This window comes from Gigantopelta aegis, chromosome 5, assembly GCF_016097555.1.
Source record: "Gigantopelta aegis isolate Gae_Host chromosome 5, Gae_host_genome, whole genome shotgun sequence".
In the NCBI taxonomy this organism is placed as follows: domain Eukaryota; kingdom Metazoa; phylum Mollusca; class Gastropoda; order Neomphalida; family Peltospiridae; genus Gigantopelta; species Gigantopelta aegis.
In genome coordinates, this window is record NC_054703.1 from 2,884,265 (window position 1) to 2,912,201 (window position 27,937).

The 27,937-nt window shown below is 37.4% G+C and overlaps 1 protein-coding gene across 1 annotated transcript in view; it reads right to left on the reverse strand.

Annotated features, from left to right (window-relative positions):
- LOC121373471 (WD repeat-containing protein 49-like) overlaps nucleotides 1-27,937 on the reverse strand; it is a 126,117-nt gene that overhangs the window by 74,244 nt on the left and 23,936 nt on the right. Inside the window, exons 12-23 of the mRNA XM_041500136.1 lie at nucleotides 27,415-27,532; nucleotides 24,657-24,692; nucleotides 23,350-23,414; nucleotides 20,412-20,476; nucleotides 17,887-18,046; nucleotides 15,176-15,354; nucleotides 12,657-12,821; nucleotides 10,991-11,106; nucleotides 8,748-8,820; nucleotides 5,196-5,375; nucleotides 3,570-3,701; nucleotides 1,569-1,734 (exon numbers count right to left, since the gene is read on the reverse strand). Coding sequence (XP_041356070.1) covers nucleotides 1,569-1,734; nucleotides 3,570-3,701; nucleotides 5,196-5,375; nucleotides 8,748-8,820; nucleotides 10,991-11,106; nucleotides 12,657-12,821; nucleotides 15,176-15,354; nucleotides 17,887-18,046; nucleotides 20,412-20,476; nucleotides 23,350-23,414; nucleotides 24,657-24,692; nucleotides 27,415-27,532 — 1,455 coding nt within the window. The remainder of the gene's footprint in view (nucleotides 1-1,568; nucleotides 1,735-3,569; nucleotides 3,702-5,195; nucleotides 5,376-8,747; nucleotides 8,821-10,990; nucleotides 11,107-12,656; nucleotides 12,822-15,175; nucleotides 15,355-17,886; nucleotides 18,047-20,411; nucleotides 20,477-23,349; nucleotides 23,415-24,656; nucleotides 24,693-27,414; nucleotides 27,533-27,937) is intronic.

Sequence of the window (27,937 nt, forward strand, 5' to 3'; positions counted from 1 at the left end):
AAAAACTAAGGTCTGTCCCTTTAACTGGTTATATATGGTGTTGCAGATATGGTTATGGAACACACAGATAATGAGAGAGGAAACCTGCTGTTTTTGATTAGCAGCAAAGGATCTTTTATATGTAACATCTTTCACACAAGATAATACATACCACGGCCTTAGTTACACCAGTTGTGGAGCACTGGCTGAAATGAGAAATAGCCCAATGGGCCCACCGATGGGGATCGATCTTGCATCTGATGAGTGCTTCACTACTGGGCTATTTCCCATCCTCCTGGTAGTTACATGTATTAGGATGGAAAAGTAGTGTTTAACTACATTGTACATCACAACACCTCGCTTAAAATAGCAATTACTAGGTGGATCCATTTGGCTATTTCTCTTCTCTTTTTTTCCTCCCATCTCAGTAGTAATCAAGATTACTTTTATTTATAATCCTTGATAGACCTGGGATTACGAACAGATTTGTTAACTTGCCCTTGGGAATATGCCTTTAAGATTTGGAATCATGGAATTTACCACTGGTCTATCATCTTGTATAAACCTGAATTAAATTCTCAAACTGTAGGGAGAGGCCTTAATATAGGCATTTTGCCTGTTGGCCAATCCCCAACCAGCATTATAATTGGGAATAAATATTGTTTAAACCATTTCTCATGTCAGCCAGTGCAGTACGACTGGTATATCAAAGGCTGTGGTATGTGCTATCTTGTCTGTGGTATGGTGCATATAAAAGAACCCTTGCTATGAATGGAAAGAAAGATAGTGGGTTTTCTCTATAAGACTATATGTAAAACCTAATGTTTGACATCAAATAGCTGATGATTAATAAATCAATGTGCTCTAGTGTTGTCGTTAAATAAAATAAACTTTTTCTGACTTGGTCAAGTCAACAAAAAACAAGAATTTTGTGTAATATTGGGGCAGTTAAATGTAAACAGGGTATCTGTGAATAATAATAATAATAATAATAAAACCCCCAACAAACAAACAAACAATAGTACTAAAAGTTGAAAATAGAAATATTTTTTAAAAAGTCATGTAATTAAATATCTCGCCTACCATAACCGTTTTCAATGCAATGTGATGAACATCCTCAAGTGCAACTATAAACCAAGTTTCAGCTCACTGTGATGAACATCCTCAAGTGCAACTATAAACCAAGTTTCAGCTCACTGTGATGAACATCCTCAAGTGCAACTATAAACCAAGTTTCAGCTCACTGTGATGAACATCCTCAAGTGCAACTATAAACCAAGTTTCAGCTCACTGTGATGAACATCCTCAAGTGCAACTATAAACCAAGTTTCAGCTCACTGTGATGAACATCCTCAAGTGCAACTATAAACCAAGTTACATTGACCTAGGACTTATGAGAAACTAATTTATGAAAATGAAAGGACGCCTTCAGCACTGCCACCATCATTATCGTTAGAAAAGCAATATTATATGTCACTTTTTAACTTCGTAAAGGTGCAACAAAACATGCAATAAAACATTCTACAAAATACTGCAACATACTGCAACATACTACATACTGCAACATACTACAACATACTGCGACATACCGTGAAGGTGTGCAACATACTCGGCCATCAGCTGACTTTTTGACGTGTTCCAGAATCGAACCCATCCATTCCCTCCGCACGACACCAGATTGGCACAGTGGCCAGAGGAGTTCGTTTTCCTCGTTTCCAGGAACAGGAGTTTAGAAATGGCCAGACCAAACTCGTTCTGAAACGAAAACAAGCAGTGATCTAATTTATCAGCACTTCTTAACCGAAGAGACAAATCGTCAAGGGGGTGGGGGGTGATTGGGGTGGGGGGGGGGTGTCACCTGGATCATTTGAAAGTTTTTATATTTTGTACAGAACTAGTAGGTTTTTATGGCTAATATTTACTATAATAATATCTACTTTGTTGTAGAACTGCATTTAAAAGGACAATATATCTTTCTACTATATTGTAGAACTGCCATTTCCAAGGACAATAGATCTATGTACTTTGGTGTAGAACTGCCACTTACAAGAACAATAGATATTTCTACTTTGTTGTAGAACTGTCACTTACAAGAACAATAGATATTTATACTTTTTTATAGAACTGCCACTTACAAGAACAATAGATATTTCTACTTTGTTGTAGAACTGTCGATTACAAGAACAATATATCTATCTACTTTGTTGTAGAACTGCCAATTATAAGGACAACAGATTTTTCTACTTTGTTGTAGAATAGCCATTTGCAAGGACAATAGATCTTTCTACTTTGTTGTAGAACTGCCACTTACAAGAACAATAGATCTATCTACTTTGTTGTAGAACTGACACTTACAAGAACAATAGATATTTGTACTTTATTGTAGAACTGTCACTTACAAGAACAATAGATCTATGTACTTTGTTGTAGAACTGCCACTTACAAGAACAATAGATCTTTCTACTTTGTTGTAGAACTGCCACTTACAAGAACAATAGATCTTTCTACTTTGTTGTAGAACTGCCACTTACAAGAACAATAGATCTTTCTACTTTGTTGTAGAACTGCCACTTACAAGAACAATAAATGTTTCAAAGTTTGTTTTGGAACTGCCACTTATAAGAACAATACATCTTACACGTACTTCTTTGCCTAGAGGACTGTTACTTTCAAAGACTACATCTTACTATACTTTGCTTATACAAAGACTGACACTTCCAAGGACAACAGATCTTTCTACTTTATCTGTAGAGCAACGACTTCTAAAGATAACACACATTCCTATTTTGTCTCTTCGAAGGAAGGAAGGAAATGTTTTATTTAACGACGCATTCAACACATTTTATTTATGGTTATATGGCGTCAGCCATGTGGTTAAGGACCACACATATATTGAGAGAGGAAACCCGCTGTCGCCACTTCATGAGCTACTCTTTTCTATTAGCAGCAAGGGATCTTTTATATGCACCATCCCACAGACAGGATAGCACATACCATGGCCTTTGATGTACCAGTCGTGGTGCACTGGATGAAGTGAGAAATAGCCGAATGGGCCCACCTCGGTCCAGGCTAGTGGGTTTTTTGGTCTGGGCCACTGGATCCAGGCTAGTGGTTTTTTTGGTCTGGGCTAGTGTAAATTATCAATTGTATTACTATAATACATCTAGAGAACTAGCCAAAGCTTCTGTGAGGGCTAGAGACTTTCTCAAACATTTGTCAAACACTGGGCCTGACTCTTCCAAAGACACGGATGACATCAGTAGTGGATCTGGGGGGAGGGGGGGGGAGGAGAGTCTAGGGGTCCGGACACTCCCCCTTTTTGAAAACTAACCATAACCTTTAAGGGGAAACATGATTATATTAACTGTTCTGTGTAAAAGGAGAGATCAGTCATCACATTTGGAACCTCCCCCCCCCCCCCCCCCCCCCCCCCCCCCCCCCCCCCCCCCCCCCCCACTGCCCTTTCAGAAATCCTGCATCCACGCCTGGAAACGGATGGGATTTGAACTCAATGCAGGCAGAGCCGTTTCAAAGACAATAATACAATTTTCCTACTTTGCCTGTAGTAGCTAGGGCAGTCAATCTCTTACTTGTTCATCATTACTTCCCTCGCTAACACGGGACAGGGCTCGTGACTTGGGGCGTGGTTTTGTCACAATGGACGAATCATCCGGCGGTTTCGATTCTTGATCTTCTGGAATGCTTGAAGCTGGAGGACCAGACTGAAAATATTCACATAATATTTTATTAAATTTTTAAAAATTTAATTAAATTTTCTTACACATCATTTGGGCAGAACAGTGTCAGATTTGCAGGATAAAATGACAGTATCACACATACTAATATTGGATACTGATTTACAGATATCTGTTTAGAGAAAACACTGTGAATTGTGACATCACATGGTGGTATCACACATATGTTGGATATCAATTTACAGACATCTGACTGAAGAGAACACTGTGTAAGATTTCTGATATCACTTGATGGTATGACACATATGTGTAATTTTTATTCAAAGACATCCAAATGGAGAGAACACTATGTGATTTGTGATATCACATGGCAGTATCACACGTATGTAGATTACTGATTTAAAGATATCTGACCGACTGCTCAACAGATGTTAAAGTTGTTAATGGAGTTAACAAAGTTTGTTGTGTTATATAACGACACCACTAGAGCACATTGATTTATTAATGGTTGGCTATTGGATGTCAAACATTTGGTAATTCTAGTCATCAGAAGAAACCCGCTAAATGTTTTTATTAGTAGTAAGATCTTTTATATGCACCATCCACGACCTTTGATATAAAAGTCGTAGTGCACTGGTTGGAACGAGAAATATTGACAGATGGGGCTCAATCCCAAACCGATCCGCTACATTTTTTTCTGTAATTAGTAACAAGGGATCTTTTATATGCACCATCCTACAGACAGGATAGCACATACCACAGCCTTTGATATACCAGACGTGGTGCACTGGCTGGAACGAGAAATGGGCCTACAGATGGAGCTCAATCCCAAACCGACTGTGCATCAAGCGAGCGCTTTACCACTGGGCTACATCTCGCCCCTGCTATTTATAATAAAGTTGAAAGACAGCTTAAACCCTGAGTGCCTACATGTATATATAACTCACCTCCAGAAATAGCCCAATGGGCCCACCGACGGGGATCGATCCCAGAACGACCGCACAGCGAGCGAGCGCTTTACCACTGGGCTACATCTCGCCCCTGCTATTTATAATAAAGTTGAATGACAGCTTAAACCCTGAGTGCCTACATGTATATATAACTCACCTCCAGAAATAGCCCAATAGGCCCACCGACGGGGATCGATCCCAGAACGACTGCGCATAGAGCGAGCGCTTTACTACTGGGCTACATCTCGCCCCTGCTATTTATAATAAAGTTGAAAGACAGCTTAAACCCTGAATGCCTACATGTATATGAAAAGTTTCATTCCAAAACCCAATAAACGACACTATCTACACACCCAATCCTAAACACGTTTTATTCCAAACCACCATAAACACTACATCAGTTTCTCTGCAATCTGCGTTATATCCTCAGACAATCGTATCGCGTTTTGCTGAAAACTCAATTGAACTTGTGTTTGTCTACGTGTGAACAGCGTCTGAGTGGTGTTCGCACAATGGTTTTTAATATGGCATTTATCGAATTTTGTAATGAAACTCTTCATATATAACTCACCTCTTTGATGACAATTGTGGACTTTGTTCTCGATTTCAGCACTTTCCTTGATCGCTGACTCAAGTGGCGCGATGCCTGCTCTGAGTTTGTGTTCCAGACGACGATCTCTCCGTCGTAGGCGCCGCTCGCCAGAATGTTCGGACTCACAAACGCAACACACAGAATGTCCTCAACATGCTCCTGTAAAACACCGGTCAAATAGGAAATTAATATTAACGGCACAGACTCTAGTTTCAGTCAGTGACAATGGACACTAAGTCTAGTTAATCTACAAACCTATAACACATTTGGATATGGTTATAACAGACCAGCCTCGGTGGCGTCATGGTTAGGCCATCGGTCTACAGGCTGGTAGGTACTGGGTTCTGATCCCAGTCGAGGCATGGGATTTTTAATCCAGATACCGACTCCAAACCCTGAGTGAGTGCTCCGCAAGGCTCAGTGGGTAGGTGTAAACCACTTGCACCGACCAGTGATCCATAACTGGTTCAACAAAGGCCATGGTTTGAGCTATCCTGCCTGTGGGAAGCGCAAATAAAAGATCCCTTGCTGCTAATCGGAAGAGTAGCCCATGTAGTGGCGACAGCGGGTTTCCTCTCAAAATCTGTGTGGTCTTTAACCATATGTCTGACGCCATTTAACCGTAAATAAAATGTGTTGAGTGCGTCATTAAATAAAACATTTCTTTCTTTCTTTGGTTATAACAGAGAAGATAAAGTCGGTGATGTTTAAACGGGGAAATACGGTCTAAAATTAACAAGATGAACATGCATTTTTAGAATGATAAAAAATGCATTTTGAAGTATTACAAAAACATGGATGACAAAAACCACTATTAAATAATAAAATGTAAGTACTTTTAACTTAAATGATCAAAAACGGCTTTAAAAGTAAAAACTACATTGTAGTGTATAAAAACTAGGGTCTGTCACTTTAAGAACACGCCACCATGTCAGTATCGTACAATGGAAGAAACTATGTCTTCTTTTGACCATATTTAAGGAGAAATGCCGAAAATATGTCAATGTTAATGTTTGTTTTGTTTAATGACACAACTAAAACAAATTTATTTATTAATCATCGGCTACTGGATGTCAAACATTTGATAATTTTGACACACAGTCTCAGAAAGGAAACCTGCTACAGGGATCTTTTATATGCACCATCTCACAGACAGGATAGCACATACCACAGCCTTTGATATACAAGTCATGGTGCACTGGGTGGAAAGAAAAATAACCCAATGGGCTCACGGACTGAGGATCGATCCTAGACCGACCGTGCATCAAGTGAGTGCTTTACCACTGGGCTAGATCCCGTCCCTGGATATAATTAATGTTGTTTTGTGTGTATATAAGAATTGTTTCTCATTTTTTAGGAATTTATCGATGTATAAAAGTCACAAATGGTATAAAATCGCGTAGCGTAGCGAAGCAATTTTATACTACATTTGTGACTTTTATACATCGATAAATTCCTAAAAAATTAGAAACAATTCTTATAATTACAAACAGTACAAGAAGTGTACCTTAAAACACTCAAAAATAATTTCTTTCGTTCTTACCGTCAGTCATGTTCTGTAAATAAGCGTAGGAATACATGTATACATACTACTGGGTGTTTTGAGGGTTTTTTTTAACAGAATAAAAACAAATAAAAAATATATTGTAATTTTATTTATTTATAACATGAATATCTCATCCAGTTTCCCTTATTTTTTTAATCGAGAAAACAGGTCACTTCCTTATTCTATTTTTAAAACGATCACCGAACTGGGTCATTGGGCTTCTCGCCCATCCAGCTAAAAATAGTTCCAATCGATCTTGGTCTTCCGTGATGACGTATTTTTATGAGGTTTATGGAAGGATAACGCTTGGTTTTTTATTGACGTCAGCCAATCAGAATACAGTAAATCGTATAAATTCGGAAAGTTTGTAATTATATATATACAGTCATCTCCACTTATTTGCACATCGGTTAATAGCATAATTCGGCTAATCGACTATTTTCACCCAACTCGGAACCATTTGCCCTTATAACACTACAAAACATCCGGTTAATTGCACAGACTACAGGCTATATATCGGTTATTTGCACATCTTTTTTTTTTGGTGCTAAATTAATGTCACAAATGACTGAGAATGTCTATCAAACTTTGGCAAAAAAACTCAAATAAATCACCGATTAATCTGTTTTGTTTGAGCTCACTGTGTGGTAAGCCGACTGTAATCGCTGTTTACAGAGTCGACGTGTGACATGCAAATGAGATGGTGTGCACGTTAAACTGGTGAATCACAATACCCGACTACAAGATTTTAAGAATGACATAATTAAATTGAATAAACCTAAACACCTATTGCAATATATATGTTAATCAAGGCCATCTCAATAACAGGTAACTCTCCGACTATTGAAGTACCGCCTGTGCGCTTGTACGCATGCGCACTCAACTATTGAGGCCCTATTCGATGACGTGTTCAGGGCAATCATTGTTCTGTATCAATATTACGTTATGTTGACAAGCCTTGTTAATAATAAAAGATTACAGATCAATCGTCCTAGGCGGTTATGTTTTAATAAATGTGACCGAGAAAGGGTTGTTGTTCACTTCATTCATTAGATGCAGTGTACGCTATATCTGTTAAACGCAAAAGAAACGATTATCACTTGCTTCCCAGAAAATGTAGCGGGGAAAAAAAAGACTGGTGGGGGAGGTCGTCAAAAAAAACAAACACAACAAAGACCGTTATTTATGGATCATCCCTAAGTTTTCTGCTATATTGTTAGACACCAATCAGTCGGACCGCACCATGAAGGTCAGTCAATTGTGTTAGACCGGTCATGCATGCAATGCAGACTGCTGGAACTGATAACGATTCATAGCCGAGCTTAACTTTAATTGCTTAACAATTGCAAAGTCATTATTTTAAATCACAAATATATACCAAAGCTTGCCATATCTTTTGGGATGGAAAGAAGATACCATACCAGCAAATTCATACAAGTTCACGTAATTCTATTTGGTCAATCGGTAATTCCGGAAACTGACGTCATTTTGTAAACACGTGCACCGATGAAACGTGAACTTTTTTATGGTTCTGTTGTTTCAAGTTTATCTCATTAACTACATGGCTAATACACTTTGTTTACACTTGTGGATGGTCAGTGGTTTTTTTTTTAATGCACAAAGTTTGTATTTTTAGAAAACGTCGCCCAGTGACGGACGTTGTTGGTTTTTAAAAAAATTATTTCTGGCCTGGCAGATTAAAACAAAAACGTCATGCTAATTATATATATATATATCGATAGATATATTTTTTTACATTTATATATATCCAACTGCATGTGACATGTGTTAACTGTAATAGTTCCGGTATGAAGTACCGCATTATGCTAGACTGTCTCCCATGCCACTTTGTAGTTGGATGGCTGTTACAAAGTGAAAGTCGGTACTCTATCGGTTAATCGACTAACCTGGTTAATTGCACAAAATCGAGTAGCACCGAGGGTATGCAAATAAGCGGGTTTGAGTGTATATATATAGTATCTCACCTGGCCCCCTTTCCAATCAGCTGGCTCGACGTGAAAATCTCGGAAGTTGTTGTTACGAAACACTGTTATGTACCTGGTCACAGAAAATAAATGAGTGGAAGTGAAAATAAATCTTCAAACATTATAGCAATGGTAGTAAGACAGTTGCATTTGGTTTAATATATTCTTTTATATCCAAATAGTCAGGTTAAACAGCAACGACTATACACGGGTATAGGAAGGTGCTAAAAAGTGGGGGCACACACACGCATATATATATATAAATATATGTATAAATATATATAAAAACATCGCTGCTCCTACAAAGTGCCCCCTTGCCCCCCCCCCCAACTTCATACACTAGTGCTATATTCTAGAATGCCGACCCATTCATAAAATAATTTGCATCTTCATATACATGTACAGTGATACCTCTCAAAACCAGAGAAAACCGGAATTCCCTCAAAACAGGACGTTTTAACTGTCCTTTTTTAAAAATCGATACAGAACTTAACCTCTCTAAACCAAATACCTCTTAATACCAGACATTTTTCACAGTCCTTTTTTAAAACTCGGTACAGAACTTAACCTCTCTAAACCAGATACCTCTTAATACCGGACGTTTTTCACAGTCCTTTTTTAAAAATCAGTATAGAAATTAACCTTTCTAAACCAGATACCTGTTAATACCGGACATTTTTCACAGTCCTTTTTTAAAACTCGGTACAGAAATTAACCTTTCTAAACCAGATACCTCTTAAAACCGGACATTTTTCACGATACTTTTTTAAAACTTAGTATAGAAGTTAACCTTTCTAAACCAGATACCTCTTAACACCGGACATTTTACTTGGTTCCGAGGGTGTCCGGTTTAGAGGGGTTTCACTGTAATAAGAAACTGTCAGTGTCATTATTACATTCGAGCACTGCATAATATAATAATGTATACAAGAACTGTGCATCCATTTTTATCTTTCTAATATATACTTAAGACTCCAGAGCTCGGTCTGGGTCTGGGTCTGTTGAGTATGGTACCAGTCGAAAAAGAAAAGCACTGAATCAAACATGACAAAACACAATGCGTCTGTGTTGACACAAACTCCAGATCTGGCAGCAGACCCTATGTTTTGTCAGCACCAGACTCTCCAGACCCAGTTTTAGTGTGTTTTGGGCCTTAGTGTTGCGTATTATAATCCATCTGTTTATCGACATACTTAGCCCAGCCGACGACTAGCACTTGTCTCTTTAGAATGAGAATTTGGTGTGTTTTGGGCCTTAGTCTATCATAATCTATTTATTTATCGACATACTTAGCCCAGACGATGACAAGCTGACAACAAGCACTTGTCTCTTTAGAATGAAAATTTGGTGTGTTTTGGGCCTTAGTCTATCATAATCTATCTATTTATCGACATACTTACCCCAGCCGACGACAAGCACTTGTCTCTTTAGATTGATTGATTGAATGTTTGTTTAACGACACCCCAGCACAAAAATACATATCGGCTATTGGGTGTCACAAATGGTGTGTAATGAGAATTTGATGTGTGTTGGGCCTTAGTCTATCATAATCTACTTAGCCCAGCTGACGACAAGCACTTGTCTCTTTAGTATGAGAATTTGGTGTGTGTTGGGCCTTAGTCTATCATAATATATCTATTTATCGACATACTTAGCCCAGCCGACGACAAGCTGACAACAAGCACTTGTCTCTTTAGAATGAGAATTTGGTGTGTTTTGGGCCTTAGTCTATCATAATCTATCTATTTATCGACATACTTAGCCCAGCCGACGACAAGCACTTGTTTCTTTAGAATGAGGATTTGGTGTGTGTTGGGCCTTAGTCTATCATAATCTATCTATTTATCGACATACTTAGCCCAGCCGACGACAAGCACTTGTCTCTTTAGAATGAGAATTTGGTGGTGTTGGGCCTTAGTCTATCATAATCTACTTAGCCCAGCCGACGACAAGCACTTGTCTCTTTAGTATGAGAATTTGGTGTGTGTTGGGCCTTAGTCTATCATAATATATCTATTTATCGACATACTTAGCCCAGCCGACGACAAGCTGACAACAAGCACTTGTCTCTTTAGAATGAGAATTTGGTGTGTTTTGGGCCTTAGTCTATCATAATCTATCTATTTATCGACATACTTAGCCCGGCCGACGACAAGCTCACGACAAGCACTTGTCTCTTTAGAATGAGGATTTGGTGTGTTTTGGGCCTTAGTCTATCATAATCTATCTATTTATCGACATACTTAGCCCAGCCGACGACAAGCACTTGTCTCTTTAGAATAAGAATTTGTCCCACGTCTGCCGGGTGTCCACCAGAACAAGAGAGAGTGTGGTAGCAATGGCCATTAAAATCCCAAACCTGGAGAAATAAAATTAAAATTATGTCAATAAATTGTACATCATTGATGCATTTACCATAGTCTGACACCCAATAAAGACTTTTACCTACCATTTTCAGACATTCAAAGACTTTTATACAGTGGTCAAAGACAATAGAATGCGATAAAAATATCTATCAGTTCATTTAAGTTGCTTTCCATGGCCAAAAAATTGGGTTTTTTTTTACATGCATCATGACAGTTTAAACCTTGTAAATAAACGTATTGTGTTATGATGTAGCTATGCCAGTAGAAGGAATGTCAGAATATTGATGTTGATTGAAGAAAAATTAATAACAAAATAAAAGAATGAACACAATACAAGAATTTAAAGACTTTTATTACAATTCAAAGACTTTCAAAGACCTAAAAACTTTTTTTTTCAAATTCAAAGACTTTTAAGGAATTTAAAGACTTTTAAGGAATTCAAAGACTTTCAAGGAATTCAAAGACTTTCAAGGAATTTCAAAGACTTTCAAGGAATTTTAAAGACTTTCAATGAATTTTAAAGACTTTCAAGGAATTTTAAAGACTTTCAAGGAATTCAAAGACTTTCAATGAATTTTAAAGACTTTCAAGGAATTCAAAGACTTTTAAGGAATTTAAAGACCGCTATATGAACTCTGGTAATAACACTTTAGCACTAGTGATTTATAACAGTTATTTCATCAATATTTTGAGATATTTTACTAAATGTTAACACAGTACAAGAGTACCAGTGAGGTACATAATATGCCCATCAAAAGTAGGTCATGGTGACCTAATTATGGTATGCAACACACCACCATTCCAAATTGTACTTCCATGCAAGGTTTGATGATCCTATAAGACTTGACAAGAAAGATATGGGCAGAACAAGATTTCCTTTGATATGCAGTAATGTGTGAAAAGTAGGTCACAGTGACCTAGTTATGATACAAAAAAACACTGCTATCCCAAATTGTACTTCCATGCAAGGTTTGATGATCCTGTAAGATTTGACGAGGAAGATATGGGCTGGACAAGTAAAGTTAGGCTACTCTTTTACAACAGGCAGCAAGGGATCTTTTATTTGCACTTCCCACAAGCAGGATAGCACAAACCATGACCTTTGTTGAACCAGTTATGGATCACTGGCCGGTGCAAGTGGTTTACACCTACCCACTGAGCCTTGCGGAGCACTCACTCAGGGTTTGGAGTCAGTATCTGGATTAAAAATCCCATGCCTCGACTGGGATTCGAACACAGTACCTACCAGCCTGTAGACTGATGGCCTAACCACGATGCCATCGAGGCCGGTTTGATGTGCAGTAATGTCTGAAAAATAGGTCGCAGTGACCTAGTTATGGTATAAAAAACCACTGCTATCCTAAATTTTACTTTCATGCAAGGTTTGATGATCGTATATGAGTTCATAAGAAAGATATGCTTCGGAAACAAAAAGTTTACGATGGATGGTTCGATGGATGGACAGACAGACAGACAGACAATGACATACAATAATACAACCAGCCAAAGATTGGCATATAAAAATCACTTGAAATAGTCTCACCTTAACAGTTCCATCCGTGCTCCCAGTAAAGAGACGCGTCTCGCTGAGGTCCTGAGAGAGACACGTGACCTCGGCTGTCCCGTGAGAACTGTTAAACTGCTTGACCTTCTGACCCGTGTCAATCATCCACATCACTATGGTACCCGCTTGACACACGCTAATTACCTGAAATATATAGAGTATATATATTAAAAAAGTTCAAGTTTTCTTTGTTTAATATTACTAGAGAACACTGATTTATTAATCATCGGCTGTTCAGTGATAGAAATAATCATATTTTTCACTAGTCCACTGGACAAGTACATCTACAAATCTTCTTGTCCATCAGTATTTTTACTTGTCCAAACAAGTTGTTGGTTTTACAATGTTTTTTATTGCTCAAAATGAAACATCATTATAATTTTTTACTTATCCACTGGACAACCACTGAGGTATATTTTGCTTGTCCCAGCAGATTATCACTTGTCAGGACAAATGGATAAAGAAAGAAAGAAAGAAATGTTTTATTTAACGACACACTCAACACATTTTATTTACAGTTATATGGCGTCAGACATATGGTTAAGGACCACACATATTTTGAGAGGAAAACCGCTGTCGCCACTACATGGGCTACTCTTTCTGATTAGCAGCAAGGGATCTTTTATTTGCGCTTCCCACAGGCAGGATAGCACAAACCATGGCCTTTGTTGAACCAGTTATGGATCATTGGTCAGTGCAAGTGGTTTACACCTACCCATTGAGCCTTGCGGAGCACTCACTCAGGGTTTGGATTAAAAATCCTATGCCTCGACTGGGATCCGAACCCAGTACCTACCAGCCTGTAGACCGATGGCCTAACCACGACGCCACCAAGGCCGGTAGGACAAATGGATAAGTGCTTATTTCGAACACTGCTGTTGGAACGAAGAGACGAATGAATGAATGTTTTATTAAACAACACATTCAACACATATGGTTAAAGATAAATAATGAAAGGAAACCTGCTGCCGCCAAGCAATGGTATACTCTTTTTAATTAGCAGCAAGGGATCTTTTATATGCACCATCCCACAGACAGGATCATTCATATATTATGCAAAGTTCAAGTTCTTTATTGTGTTAAGTTTTGCAGCTTATCAGCAGGACAGCACATACAATAGCCTTTGATATACCAGTAGTGGAGCATTGGTTGGAATGAGAAAAACCCAATTATAGAATGGGTCCACAGAGGAGGGTTCGATGTAATAAACCAACCACCTCTACCGACTAAGATTGAACCTGCTCGCTGTGATACATAGCCCACCATTAACTTAGCTAGCCTTCTCTATTCTCTGCATTCAGTAAATCAGAGGTAGAAATTGGAAAACTGTAAAAAAAGAGGAAATCTAGAGGGGTCCCGGAAATTCTTGAAATCCTAGGTTAAAATCTGTGCCATCTGACAGATTTTGGAGGAAAGGACGATTAAAATGCAAGGAAACGCAATGTTCCATGAGAGGAAAACAGCTGATCCGAGGAGAATTCCCACCCCTGATAAACATATTTTCTTTTTTGCAATTTTCCAAAGCAACTTTGAGATTAAAATAATCTGTGTAACACTGTTTATGTCTTGGATGTTGTTTCATGCTATCTCAGATATGTTTTAACACCTTCACTGCACTGAGGACATATAGCAGATTAACTACAAGCAATTAACATTATAGAGGCGAGACGTATCCCAGTGGTAAAGAGTTCGCTTCATGCGCAGTGGGTTTGGGATCGATTCCTGTCAGTGGGCCCACTGGGCTATTTCTCACTCCAGCCAGTGCACCACGACTAGTACATCGAAGGTCGTGGTATTGGCTATCCTGTCTGTGGATCCCTTGCTGCTAATTGAAAAGAGTCCTGGCTCTTGTGCCCAGGACAGGTGTGCGCTACAACAGCTTGCTCTGAATGTGCACGTAAAGCCCTATGACCTGACCTGACCTAATTGAAGAGAGTAGCCAATGAAGTGACGACAGCGGGTTTCCTCTCTCAATATCTGTGTGGTCCTTAACCATATGTTCAATGCCATATGACGGAAATAAAATGTGTTGAGTGCGTCATTAAATAAAATATTTCCTTCATTCCTTTCATATATTAAGCACTTAGGGAATTGGTTGAAATGGAAAAAAAACATTCCAGGACAGTGGGTTAGTTGTTAGTTGGTTAGTGGTTAGTGAGAGAGAAGAGGGTGTAGTGGCCTTACACCTACCCACTGAGTTGTTAAAACTTTCTATGAGTTAGAGCTGGTACCGGGCTGTGAACCCTGTACCTACCAGCCGTATTTCCGATGGCTTAACCACGATGCCACCGAGGCCGGTATTTGTGCATTAAGGGTGACTGAACAATTAAAGGGAGATAACTATGTAATGTACTTGGTTGTACTCGACAAACAATTAAAAGGAGATAACTCTGTAAGGTACTTAGTTGTACTCGATCATGAAACTTGTATTCAGTGTGTCAGATAGTTTCCAGCAAGCAATTTTCATAAATCAGAACATCGATCTCATTATTACTCACTTGGTTGTAGACGGTGTTGTACAGAGCGGTTACAATCGGTTTTTCATGACTCATTATTCTGTCCTTGATTTCCACCTTCATGTCGAGAGCAGTCAGCTGATAGTTGAATGTAATAAACAGTCTGTTTCGGTCTACACCGGATCTCTCCTTACCATCATCAAAATACAACTTACTCTGAACTGAAAGCAACACAGATACAATAAACACAAAAATCCACTTCAGTATATAGCTTACAACTTATTCTGAACTGAAAGCAACACAGACACAATAAACACAAAAATCCACTTCAGTATATAGCTTACAACTTATTCTGAACTGAAAGCAACACAAACACAATGAACACAAAAATCCACTTCAGTATATAGCTTACAACTTATTCTGAACTGAAAGCAACACAAACACAATGAACACAAAAATCCACTTCAGTATATAGCTTACAACTTACTCTGAACTGAAAAGCAACACAGACACAATGAACACAAAAATCCACTTCAGTATATACATGTAGCTTACAACTTACTCTGAACTGAAAGCAACACAGACACAATAAACACAAAAATCCACTTCAGTATATAGCTTACAACTTACTCTGAACTGAAAGCAACACAGACACAATGAACACAAAAATCCACTTCAGTATATACATGTAGCTTACAACTTACTCTGAACTGAAAGCAACACAGACACAATAAATACAAAAATCCACTTCAGTATATAGCTTACAACTTACTCTGAACTGAAAGCAACACAGACACAATGAACACAAAAATCCACTTCAGTATATAGCTTACAACTTACTCTGAACTGAAAGCAACACAGACACAATGAACACAAAAATCCACTTCAGTATATACATGTAGCTTACAACTTACTCTGAACCGATCACAACATAATAACATAAACAGAATCCACTTCAGTATATATATTACTCTGAGAAGAAAACAACACAGTTATAAACACAAAAATGCACTTCCATTTGAAACATCTAACATGACTACATCTGACCGTCATAAAGCAATTCAAGGGCCATAACCCTATCATAACCACAAAATCCAATTATATCTGTAGCTTACCGAAGGCTCAGGGTACAAAAATCCATAAACCCCTAGTGATGCTTCTACAATGAATTTATCTTGCCGACATGTTTAATTACAAGATTTTCTTCAAACACATCCAGGTGCAATAATAATGTTAAAATTTTTTTTTTAATTTAACAGCAAATATGTCATGTACCCAGTTTAGTGTTATTGTAAGGAGATGTAAAGTGACGTCATTGCAATACTGACATCATTCAAATTCAGAATTAGCTGTATTATAACAATGCTTCACAAAATTTAAATGCTTGCTTTTTTTTAATTTCATTTTCTGAGTGGTTGACAAATCATTTAACAGCCATGTTTTATTTATGTTGGTAACAGACAAATTTCTGTATGGCGCATTAATACAATAACAACAGTCCGATGTTACAGGTGGGGTATAAGAGATCTGACTCCGCCCACGCGGGGTATCAGGGTTTTGTCCAAGGCTAAATAACCAATGAAATTCAAGTATTTTACATGAAGGCCAGATAAATATAAATAATCCACTTTTAAATTTAAGACATACTGCCATACGGTGAGGAATAATAGGGTAGATCCAATTTGATCCAATTAGATACAATCTTACAAATGAATGTCAATCTGATCCAATCAAATACTTTCTTACAAATCTGAGATCCAATCAGATACACTGTTACATATGAGATCCAAACAGATACATTCTTAAAAATGTCTTGAATTACAATGACAGTTTACCTATGGGAGACCAACCAGGGCGGCCCCCACTATGTAAGGTTCCAGCAAGAGCTAAAATTTGGCAAACTAAGTCAAATCAAGCAAATAGCAAACTCACAAACTTACACAAACCTTTTTTTCATTTGGACCTAATCCTATGGGACATTCTCAACATTCAATAGCATCAAAACCACCCCCGCCAGCTACTGACCCTGATCGGGTTTGCTCGTACTCCCTTGTATCTGCCACTGTGATCCCGCCTTCTCCCTACCGCACCCCACCACACACACTCCTTTCTGTCATGGACAGAAGAGTTAGCGTAACTGTGAGCGATCCCACCTTCTCCCTACCACACCCCACCACACACACTCCTTTGTGTCATGGACAGAAGAGTTAGCGTAACTGTGGGCGATCCCACCTTCTCCCTACCACACCCCACCACACACACACCTTTCTGTTATGGACAGAAGAGTTAGCGTAACTGTGGGCGCTCCCACCTTCTCCCTACCGCACCCCACCACACACACACCTTTCTGTTATGGACAGAAGAGTTAGCGTAACTGTGAGCGATCCCGCCTTCTCCCTACTGCACCCCACCACACACACACCTTTCTGTCATGGACAGAAGAGTTAGCGTAACTGTGGGCAATCTCGCCTTCTCCCTACCGCACCCCACCACACACACACCTTTCTGTCCATGCAACAGCTTGCTATGAATGTGTATGTAAAACACCTAAGTCAAGTCAAGTGATACAATCTTACAAATGAGATCCAATCAAATACTTTCTTACAAATGTGATCCAATCAGATACCATCTTACGAATCTGATCCAATCAGATACATTCTTTCAAATGACATCCAATCAGATACATTCTTTCAAATGACATCCAATCAGATACATTCTTATAAATTAGAATTTCATTTGAACTGTTTTCTAACCTTCAGGTCCCTTGGGAAACATGCCGGCGAGTCTCTGGATACAGACTTGTAGCTGTACATCCCAGATCCGCAGAACCTTGTCCTTCGAGAAGCTGATCAGCTGACCCCGGCTCTTGATAAACTGAACCTGCACCACGCTAGCCATGTGTCCTCGCAAAACCTGAAAATAAACACAGTAACAAAATATAAACCTACTCGCCATGTGTCCAAACAGCATCAAATAATCATAAAAAGAACATATAAACCTACTTGTTATGTGTTCTCTCAAAAACTTAAATTATTCACAGTAACAAAATATAAACCTACTCGTCATGTGTCCTCACAAAACTTGAAAATAATCACAGTAACAAAATATAAACCTACTCATCGTGTGTCCTTGCAAAACCTGAAAATAATCACAGTAACAAAATATAAACCTACTCGCCATGTGTCCAAACACAGCCTGAAATAATCACAGTAACAAAATATAAACCTACTCGCCATGTGTCCTCTCAAAACCTGAAAATAAACACAGTAACAAAATATAAACCTACATGTTATGTGTCCTCGCAAAACCTGAAAATAAACACAGTAACAAAATATAAACCTACTGGCCATGTGTCCTCTCAAAACCTGAAATAATCACAGTAACAAAATATAAACCTACTCGCCATGTGTCCTCTCAAAACCTGAAATAATCACAGTAACAAAATATAAACCTACTCGCCATGTGTCCTCTCAAAACCTGAAATAATCACAGTAACAAAATATAAACCTACTGGGGCCATGTGTCCTCGCAAAACCTGAAAATAAACACAGTAACAAAATATAAACCTACTCGTCATGTGTCCTTGCAAAACCTGAAATAATCACAGTAACAAAATATAAACCTACTCGCCATGTGTCCTCTCAAAACCTGAAATAATCACAGTAACAAAATATATACCTACTCGTCATGTGTCCTTGCAAAACCTGAAATAATCACAGTAACAAAATATAAACCTACTCGTCATGTGTCCTTGCAAAACCTGAAATAATCACAGTAACAAAATATAAACCTTCTCATCATGTGTCCTCGCAAAACCTGAAATAATCACAGTAACAAAATATATACCTACTCGTCATGTGTCCTCTCAAAACCTGAAATAATCACAGTAACAAAATATAAACCTACTCATCATGTGTCCTTGCAAAACCTGAAATAATCACAGTAACAAAATATAAACCTACTCGTCATGTGTCCTTGCAAAACCTGAAATAATCACAGTAACAAAATATAAACCTACTGGTCATGTGTCCTCTCAAAACCTGAAATAATCACAGTAACAAAATATATACCTACTCGTCATGTGTCCTCTCAAAACCTGAAATAATCACAGTAACAAAATATAAACCTACTCGCCATGTGTCCTCGCAAAACCTGAAATAATCACAGTAACAAAATATAAACCTACTCATCATGAACCGGCCTCGGTGGCGTCGTGGCAAGCCATCGTTCTACAGGCTGGTAGGTACTGGGTTCGGATCCCAGTCGAGGCATGGGATTTTTAATCGAGATACCGACTCCAAACCCTGAGTGAGTGCTCCGCAAGGCTCAATGGGTAGGTGTAAACCACTTGCACCGACCAGTGATCCATAACTGGTTCAACAAAGGCCATGGTTTGTGCTATCCTGCCTGTAGGAAGTGCAAATAAAAGATCCCTTGCTGCCCGTCGTAAAAAGAGTAGCCTATGTGGTGACAGCGGGTTTCCTCTAAAAACAGTGTCAGAATGACCATATGTTTGACGTCCAATAGCCGATGATAAGATAAAAAATCAATGTGCTCTAGCGGCGTCGTTAAATAAAACAAACGTTACTTTTTTACTCGTCATGTGTCCTCACAAAACCTGAAATAATCACAGTAACAAAATATAAACCTACTCGTCATGTGTCCTCGCAAAACCTGAAATAATCACAGTAACAAAATATAAACCTACTCGTCATGTGTCCTCGCAAAACCTGAAATAATCACAGTAACAAAATATAAACCTACTCGCCATGTGTCCTCACAAAACCTGAAATAATCACAGTAACAAAATATAAACCTACTCGCCATGTGTCCTCACAAAACCTGAAATAATCACAGTAACAAAATATAAACCTACTCGTCATGTGTCCTCGCAAAACCTGAAATAATCACAGTAACAAAATATAAACCTACTCGTCATGTGTCCTCACAAAACCTGAAATAATCACAAGGCAATTTTTTCCCTCCAGTTCAAATTATTTATTGTCCTCAAAAACACAGGTGATGTCAGGGGTGGGAAGCCCTGAACATCATCTCACAATGTCAGTCCACAGTAAAAAGGAGAACAGCACTTTTCCAAATATTACAAGGCAATATTATTAAACATTTCTCAAAACAATATCTGAATAGAAGAATATCAGCAAATACCACTAGATAAGGGTTCAATCGCAAAATTGTGTATTAAATAAATGTTCACTGACTTAGCTAAATCCTACACAAAAAGTCTGAACATGTGTTGACTAAATCAAAGGGCACTTACTCCATTTGGCTTGGACACGACATACGGGTTCCACAGACAGACATGGTTATTCACTCCGGCAGTGGCTGTAAAGAAACATACGACTGCATAAATAAACATTCTTAACAACACACAGAAAAAAAGAAATACTTTATTTAACAAATCACTCACTCAGTGGTTCCATTCAATTGATTGGGGTATTTTTCATTCAAACCAGTGCAAGTGGTTAAAAAACCGTGGTATGTACTTTCCTGTCTGTGGGAAAGTACATATAAAAGATCAATCCTTGCTGAATTAGGAAAAAATGTAGCAAGTTTTCTCTAATGACTACATGTCACAATTACCAATTTTTGACATCCAACAGCCGATGATTAATTAATCAATGTGCTCTGGTGGTGTCGCTAAGTAAAACAAACTTTTTAACAAATCACTCAACACATTTTAAATACAATTTTATGGTGTCGGACATATGGTTGATGATCATAGCGATAATGAGAAAGGAACCCCACTGCCACTACATGGGCTACTTTTCAATTAGCAGCAAGAGATCTTTTATATGCATTATTCCACAGACAGGATAGTATACACCACAGCCTTTGTTACACCAGTTGTGGAGCACTGGCTGGAATAAAAAATATATCAATGGCCCACCGACAAGGATTGAAACTAGAATTTTACCACTGGGCAACATCCCACAACATCACAGTGAAATATCTTGGTAGAATAATATATAGAGATTATTATACAAGCTTGTGTGTCATACTGATTTTATGAAACTCATGTCAGGATTCATGTATTACCCTCTGGTAATACAATAATCCTGACATGAGTTTCGTAAAATCAGTACGATTCACACGCGAGTGTAATAATTTCTTTATTATCCACATTATCCAATATATTATTTTTATAAATAGCAAGCTAGGACCATGTAAAAATGTTTGAAACGTAACTAAAAAGTGACGACGAAATGACGTCATTTTCCGAAATGACTTCATTTTTGAAGCAACATTAAGTTATGACATCACTTCACAAAATTACATCATTCGTGGTGCACGTGAAATCATTATGACACATGTGGGTCATACTGGTTATATTTCCCTGAATATCTTGAACTATGAGGATAATAAATAGAGGTTATTACCAGAGTGTTTTTCGGTATCGTCAATATCATATATTTGGAATAAAAATTGTATTATGCAAGCCTCTGGCGAGCATAATACATTATTTTTATTCCTAATATATGATATTGATGATACCGAAATACACGAGGGTAATAATCTCTTTATCATATAAGCTCAAGCTTAATACAACGTGTTTTTGTAAACTGTACACGCAACTTTAATTCCAGTCCGCCATTACTAGATATTCAAATGACGTAAGAATATGTGGCGCGGTGTATTTTTGAATGGAAATGACGTCAAACTCGAATGACGTCATTCTGGATGTCCTTACATCAAAATAAAGTTATGCCTAACGTTTTTTGTTTTCTGAACGCTGGACAGCTTTCAGTGTCAAATTGTTTTTATTTGATGACTATGAAAGCATACGTCAATCATGGAGTGTCACCCAAGTACATTTGCTTAAATGTCAATAAACCTAGTGCCGAGACCTCGACTAATTTACATCTAATTTGCAAAGTTATCAAATTCTCAAAATATGTGATCTGAAAAATATCACATACTTTGATTGCACTGAAAATGTAAGATATTATATGATAAATAAACATATCTATAGATTCAGAGTCTAAATCAAAGAATAACATCAATTAATGTATGTAATTGTTTTGTGACATCCCTAGTAATTTCATAGTTCTTCTATTTACAAAGGCCAGTCTTCAGTTCAACTTGACAGATGTTTCACATTATTATGTTTCATTATGAATGTGTCTGGTTCATAATAGTATCGGGGAGGGGGGGGGGAGGAACATTTCAGTATCATGTCGCGATTCGTTACACAAATTTCAAAGATCACTACACAATTCTGAGATGTTAAATAGTAGTTGCTACTCAATGTTCAACTGATCACCAAGTGTCGCTAGCAATTTATTTTTAAACAAAATGTTCCCTAGCTGGTATCTTATGTCAAGATTGTTTTTATAAAAACACTTAATTCTCACTGCACAAACTTTGCACAAGATAGTGTTTGAAGAAGCAAAACTAAAAAAAAAAAAAAAAAAATGTTTTGTTTAACAACACCACTGGAGCACATTGATTACTTAATCATTGGCTATTGGATTTCAAACATTTGGTAATTCTGACACGTAGTCATCAGAGGAATCTTTTATATGCACTTTTCCACAGACAGGAAAGCACATACTATGGCCTTTGACCAGCTGTGGTGCACTGGTTGGAACAAGAAAAAAAAACCAATCAGTTGAATGGATCCACCAAGGTTGTTTGATAATAAAACTATGTAATACCCTAATTTGCATCCCACCGCTAAAATGTGGCACATCAACAGTTTAAATTGCTAAACAAAATGTATGCTATATAATACTAAATTACTGCAGTATTACCCTATCTCAAAAGACATAATGCATACCAACAATATATAGATATAGCATATCTAGTTAATGACGTTGGATATCAGCTTTATCCTAACTGTGATGATAAGAATGGGAAATTCCACGAGGCTCTGCCAAGCAGAAATTTCTCATTCGGTCTGAACAGGATAAAACCGATATCCTACATTGTGTATGTCACTAACTAATTATTATCTTTATCCTGCAGACCATCAAAATTAAGGAGAAAAGCTGTTATTTCGGTTATTTCAGCAACATTGTACGATGACCTAGAGGTTAAATGAGTGATTTTGTAATGTAGCTATATGCGCGTGATGTCAAAAGTCATATTCTGCTACTGTACTTATATCACTTTGCTTTATCTGCCATTATAATCCGTTAATAGAAACGGTGGTTGCAGGATAAATGTAATTTAATAGTTAAACTCGTGATACTCACCAATAAGGTTCAGCTGCTCATTGTAATCAAAGGAGTTTACACCTTGAACTATGACAAACTCAGATCTGGAAATAAATAAAATAATCAGTTGAAAAGATCCACCGAAGTGGTTCGATCCTGCGATGCAAGCACCTCAAGCGAGCACTCAACAGACTGAGCTAAATCTTCTGACTACTGCAGGCGAGATATCTCACCCGACGTCACGCCAGTCGACATACTGTACACTGTATACAGTGCATTCCCCAATTCATATTTCCCGCCGTTTTGCACACGATACTCGCCGGAAAAAAAAAAAATCTTAACAGGAAACAGTTTAGTTTACAGCATGCTTGCTTTTGTTTGTTGTTTTTTTGTGGAAAATAGCTTGGAATTTTGAGTTCAAAAAGTTATTTTCGGCAAGTATTTTCGCTTGACAACAACGGCGGCAAGTCGCGGACATTTTCAGGGATCGATAGCTGATTGTGACAGCTAATTTTATAATAAATTTGATCGTTTTACCAACAATGAAAATCACCAAATATTGCAATATGAATTTTAGTTCGGTTTTATTTTTAAATTTTGGTCAGAAAACAACTGTTATTGGGAATAATGGACATACATGTAAATACTGGACAGCTGGCCCTGTTCATGTACATGTAAAAATCGAAAATGGTCTTACAAAATATACCTATGCTAAAAGTTCCAACTTTATTTAAAAACAAGGAAGACATTGCAGTGAAGGAAAATCCTCATGAACTATCATACATCATTATTCTAGGACAGTTTTTCCTTTGAGCTGAAAACCAATTTTAATGAAGGGTTTTCAATAATTTTTATAAAATTAACACAAGACTTTATTAGAAATGAAAACATACGTAATGCCATCTCCTGATATTTTACTACAACTTTGCAAAACGTTTTAAAATTTGGTTTTAACTTTACTTTATTATAAAGCTAATCTCTAACCTGATCTAATATACAACACTACTTTTCCTTTAGTCTCATGTCAACAGCCAATCAAATGGCCCAATGGAAGATTCAAGACATTTGGTTGGCTGTTGGAATGTTTGGGACAGTCCATGGAACTAGAAGGAAAGTGCTACAGGTCAACAGACAGGTTATGTTTGAAAAGAAAATGGAGAAAACTTGAGGTGTTTTCTTTTAACAATACTTCACCTGTCCTCAACACAAATGCATATTAATTCCCTTATGGATAATAGTCGAACATCCCAACAACCAATGGGATGGCCTAAAAATATATAAAAATATATATGCATTTTTTTTTAGGACAGGCGAAGTTGAAAAAAACTAATATTTTCTTCACTTACTGTCTCTGAATTTCCTTCTTTGTTGAAACAGCACCTCTGTGAAAATAAAAAAGAGGAAAATATTTAAGGACCAAAATACACAAGATGTCTTTACATTAAAGAGACATACCCTAGTTTTTAAACACTAAGGCACATTTTTTATTATTAAGAGCCGTTTTTGAAATCATACTTTACTTAAATTTTATTGTTTAGATTATCCATTTCCTTACATTCGAAGTGTTTTTGGTCATCATGGTGTTTTTAATATCACAAAATGCATTTCTCATATTTAAAAAAAAACACATGCGTCTGAGAAGTAACAGTTATGGAATCAAGTTTTAGTTTATTTTAAGAGGGTATTTCACTATTTCAAAGTCACAGACTCATGTTTCACTCAGTTGTAACTTTATCCAGATGTGTTACAGGTTTGTAGATTAACTAAACGTAGTGTTAATTTTCACAGGTTTGAAACTAGGGCCTGTCTCTTTAAAGGCTCATACAGACTGGATGTGACGCATGCCTGTGTTCTGACTATTGCGTCTGCTGTCTCTTTAAAGGCTCATACAGACTGGATGTGGCGCCTGCCTGTGTTCTGACTATTGCGTCTGCTGTCTCTTTAAAGGCTCATACAGACTGGATGTGGCACATGCCTGTGTTCCGACTATTGCGTCTGCTGTCCCTTTAAAGGCTCATACAGACTGGATGTGGCGCTTGCCTGTGTTCTGACTATTGCGTCTGCTGTCTCTTTAAAGGCTCATACAGACTGGATGTGGCGCTTGCCTGTGTTCTGACTGTTGCGTCTGCTGACCCTTTAAAGGCGCATACAGACTGGATGTGGCGCTTGCCTGTGTTCCGACTATTGCGTCTGCTGTCCCTTTAAAGGCTCATACAGACTGGATGTGGCGCTTGCCTGTGTTCTGACTATTGCGTCTGCTGTCTCTTTAAAGGCTCATACAGACTGGATGTGGCGCTTGCTTGTGTTCTGACTATTGCGTCTGCCGAGTCTGCAGCTTGTGTTTTGGGCTTATAAACCATACATGATTAATTATTTCACTGTGGCTTCGCATATTCATTTTCAAATGCACGCATCCAGTGTGTATGAGCCTTAAGTCTAAAATTTAAAAATATATATATATATTCTGAGAAACCAGTCTAACACAGATGCTGGGGACCTAATATTTATTCAAGTTAGAGAAAATCCAGTGTATAGAGGATCACAGTTTAGAATTTAAAAAATTTGGGATCATGAAACATGGCAGATTTGACAGGATTCCGTTTTGTTCAGTGTCCCGTTTAGACACGTTTCACTGTATATGGCAGTTAAATAAACCAAAAATACATTGATAGAGTTACATCTGGGTTTTGTGACAAGAAAGGTGGTATTTCAGGACTCGAATTTAACAACAGCACCGACGGCAATTGCCATTGTTGAGATATAAATAGCCATGGGTCGGGAGCATCACCGACGGCACTTTTGTGCTGCTGGATTAAAATTATTGCTGTCGGTAAAACTCCTTTCACACAAATTCTTAAGTTCAAAACCTGTATTCTAGCTGTTATGAACATAAAATATCACTGAGCACTTTATTTAGTCATAATTATGAAGAAAAAACTAATTATTAGATAAAAGTCTCATACATGTATTTAACAGAATGTGATTGATTACATATCTAAATAAACTGAATGCAAAGCTGACTGTGAATGGCTATTTACTCAAAATTAATATTAATCTGGCTTTGATTGGCTATTTATCTTGAGTTAATATTAAACTGGCTTTGATTGGCTATTTATCTTGAGTTAATATTAAACTGGCTTTGATTGGCCATTTATCTTGAGTTAATATTAATCTGGCTTTGATTGGCTATTTAACTTGAGTTACCGTATTTGACCGGAAATAAGCCCATGTCTTTGAATAAGCCCACCTCCGTTTTGATAGCATTTAAGAAATTAGGCCCTCATTCGTAAATAAGCCCACCCCCAACTTCGTCACCTTATAAATAACATGAAATTGCAAGTTTGCTCAAAGTTCATTTAAAAGGTCATACCTCCTGCAGATAATTAAACACAAATGTAACACAATATTTTACCACCAGAGAGATTTAGCAGTCTAACAATAACAGTGTGTAACATTGTTCTTTGAAGAACACAAGCCCAAGTCTGAACTAAAACCAATGTCTATTTTTACCACCACACTGGGTCCGCAGTTAATGCTAATTAAGCAAATACCGTATTCTGATTGGCTAAGAACAATGACCGTAGATTGATAATTCTTTGTAGTGTAAGTTGGCTGCCTGTGTCAGAAACGTGTGTATGCTATTGAGTTTGTTGTTAATTGCTGTTGTTTTAAGTCTTCTCAGCATTAAATTTTGGATGTAAATAAACAGCACTGGTAAGTAATTGTAACATAGAAGGTGTGTTTCTGATAATTATACTAGTAAAAAACACACAATTTAATTAATAAACAATTATTATTTATTAATAACAAATGGATGTGCTACTGAACGTTTTTTGTTTTCTTCCTAGTTTATTTAAGTATTGTTATTTATTTTAATTATTATTATTAAAAATGTTTCAACAAAACTGGCCCCTTGTCTGGGAATAAGCCCACCCCATGCCAAGCTCACAATGAGTTGTCTTGGCCCCCTGGGCTTATTTCCGGTCAAATACGGTAATATTAAACTGGCTTTGATTGGCTATTTACTCGGAGTTAATATTAACCTGGCTTTGATTGGCTATTTATCTTGAGTTAATATTAAACTGTTTTTGATTGGCTGCCTACCTGGTTACATTTATACTTTGATTGACTGCTGTGTGTTTCTCCATCCAGCCGATGACGACAGCGTGGTTTGTTGACGTAGAACAGCTGATGAAACACTCCAAGTATTGTGAGTACAGCACTGTGATACAAAAAAAAAGAGAAGAATACTGCTGAATTAAATGTTTTACCTAACATAAAATGCTTTGGTGCACTGTGATGAACATCTATAGCCATTAGGTGTAACTACAAACCAAGTTTCATACCTAGGATTTACAGTGTGTGAGAAAGAGAATGCAAAACTTTAATGCAAAAGTTGACACTATCACTGCCATCATTGAAAAGATAATACCTATATCTTGTCTTTTTAATTTGTAAAGGCAAGACAATAATAAAAAATTTTTTAATTAAAATTAAAATAATAAATAAATAGTAACAAGAATTCTGCAGAATGAAAATGTTTAATTAATTTTATTAAAAAACAAAACAAACTAATTTGTGAAGTAAAATTTACACTAAATGTATAGTCTGTCCCACAGGGAACGCC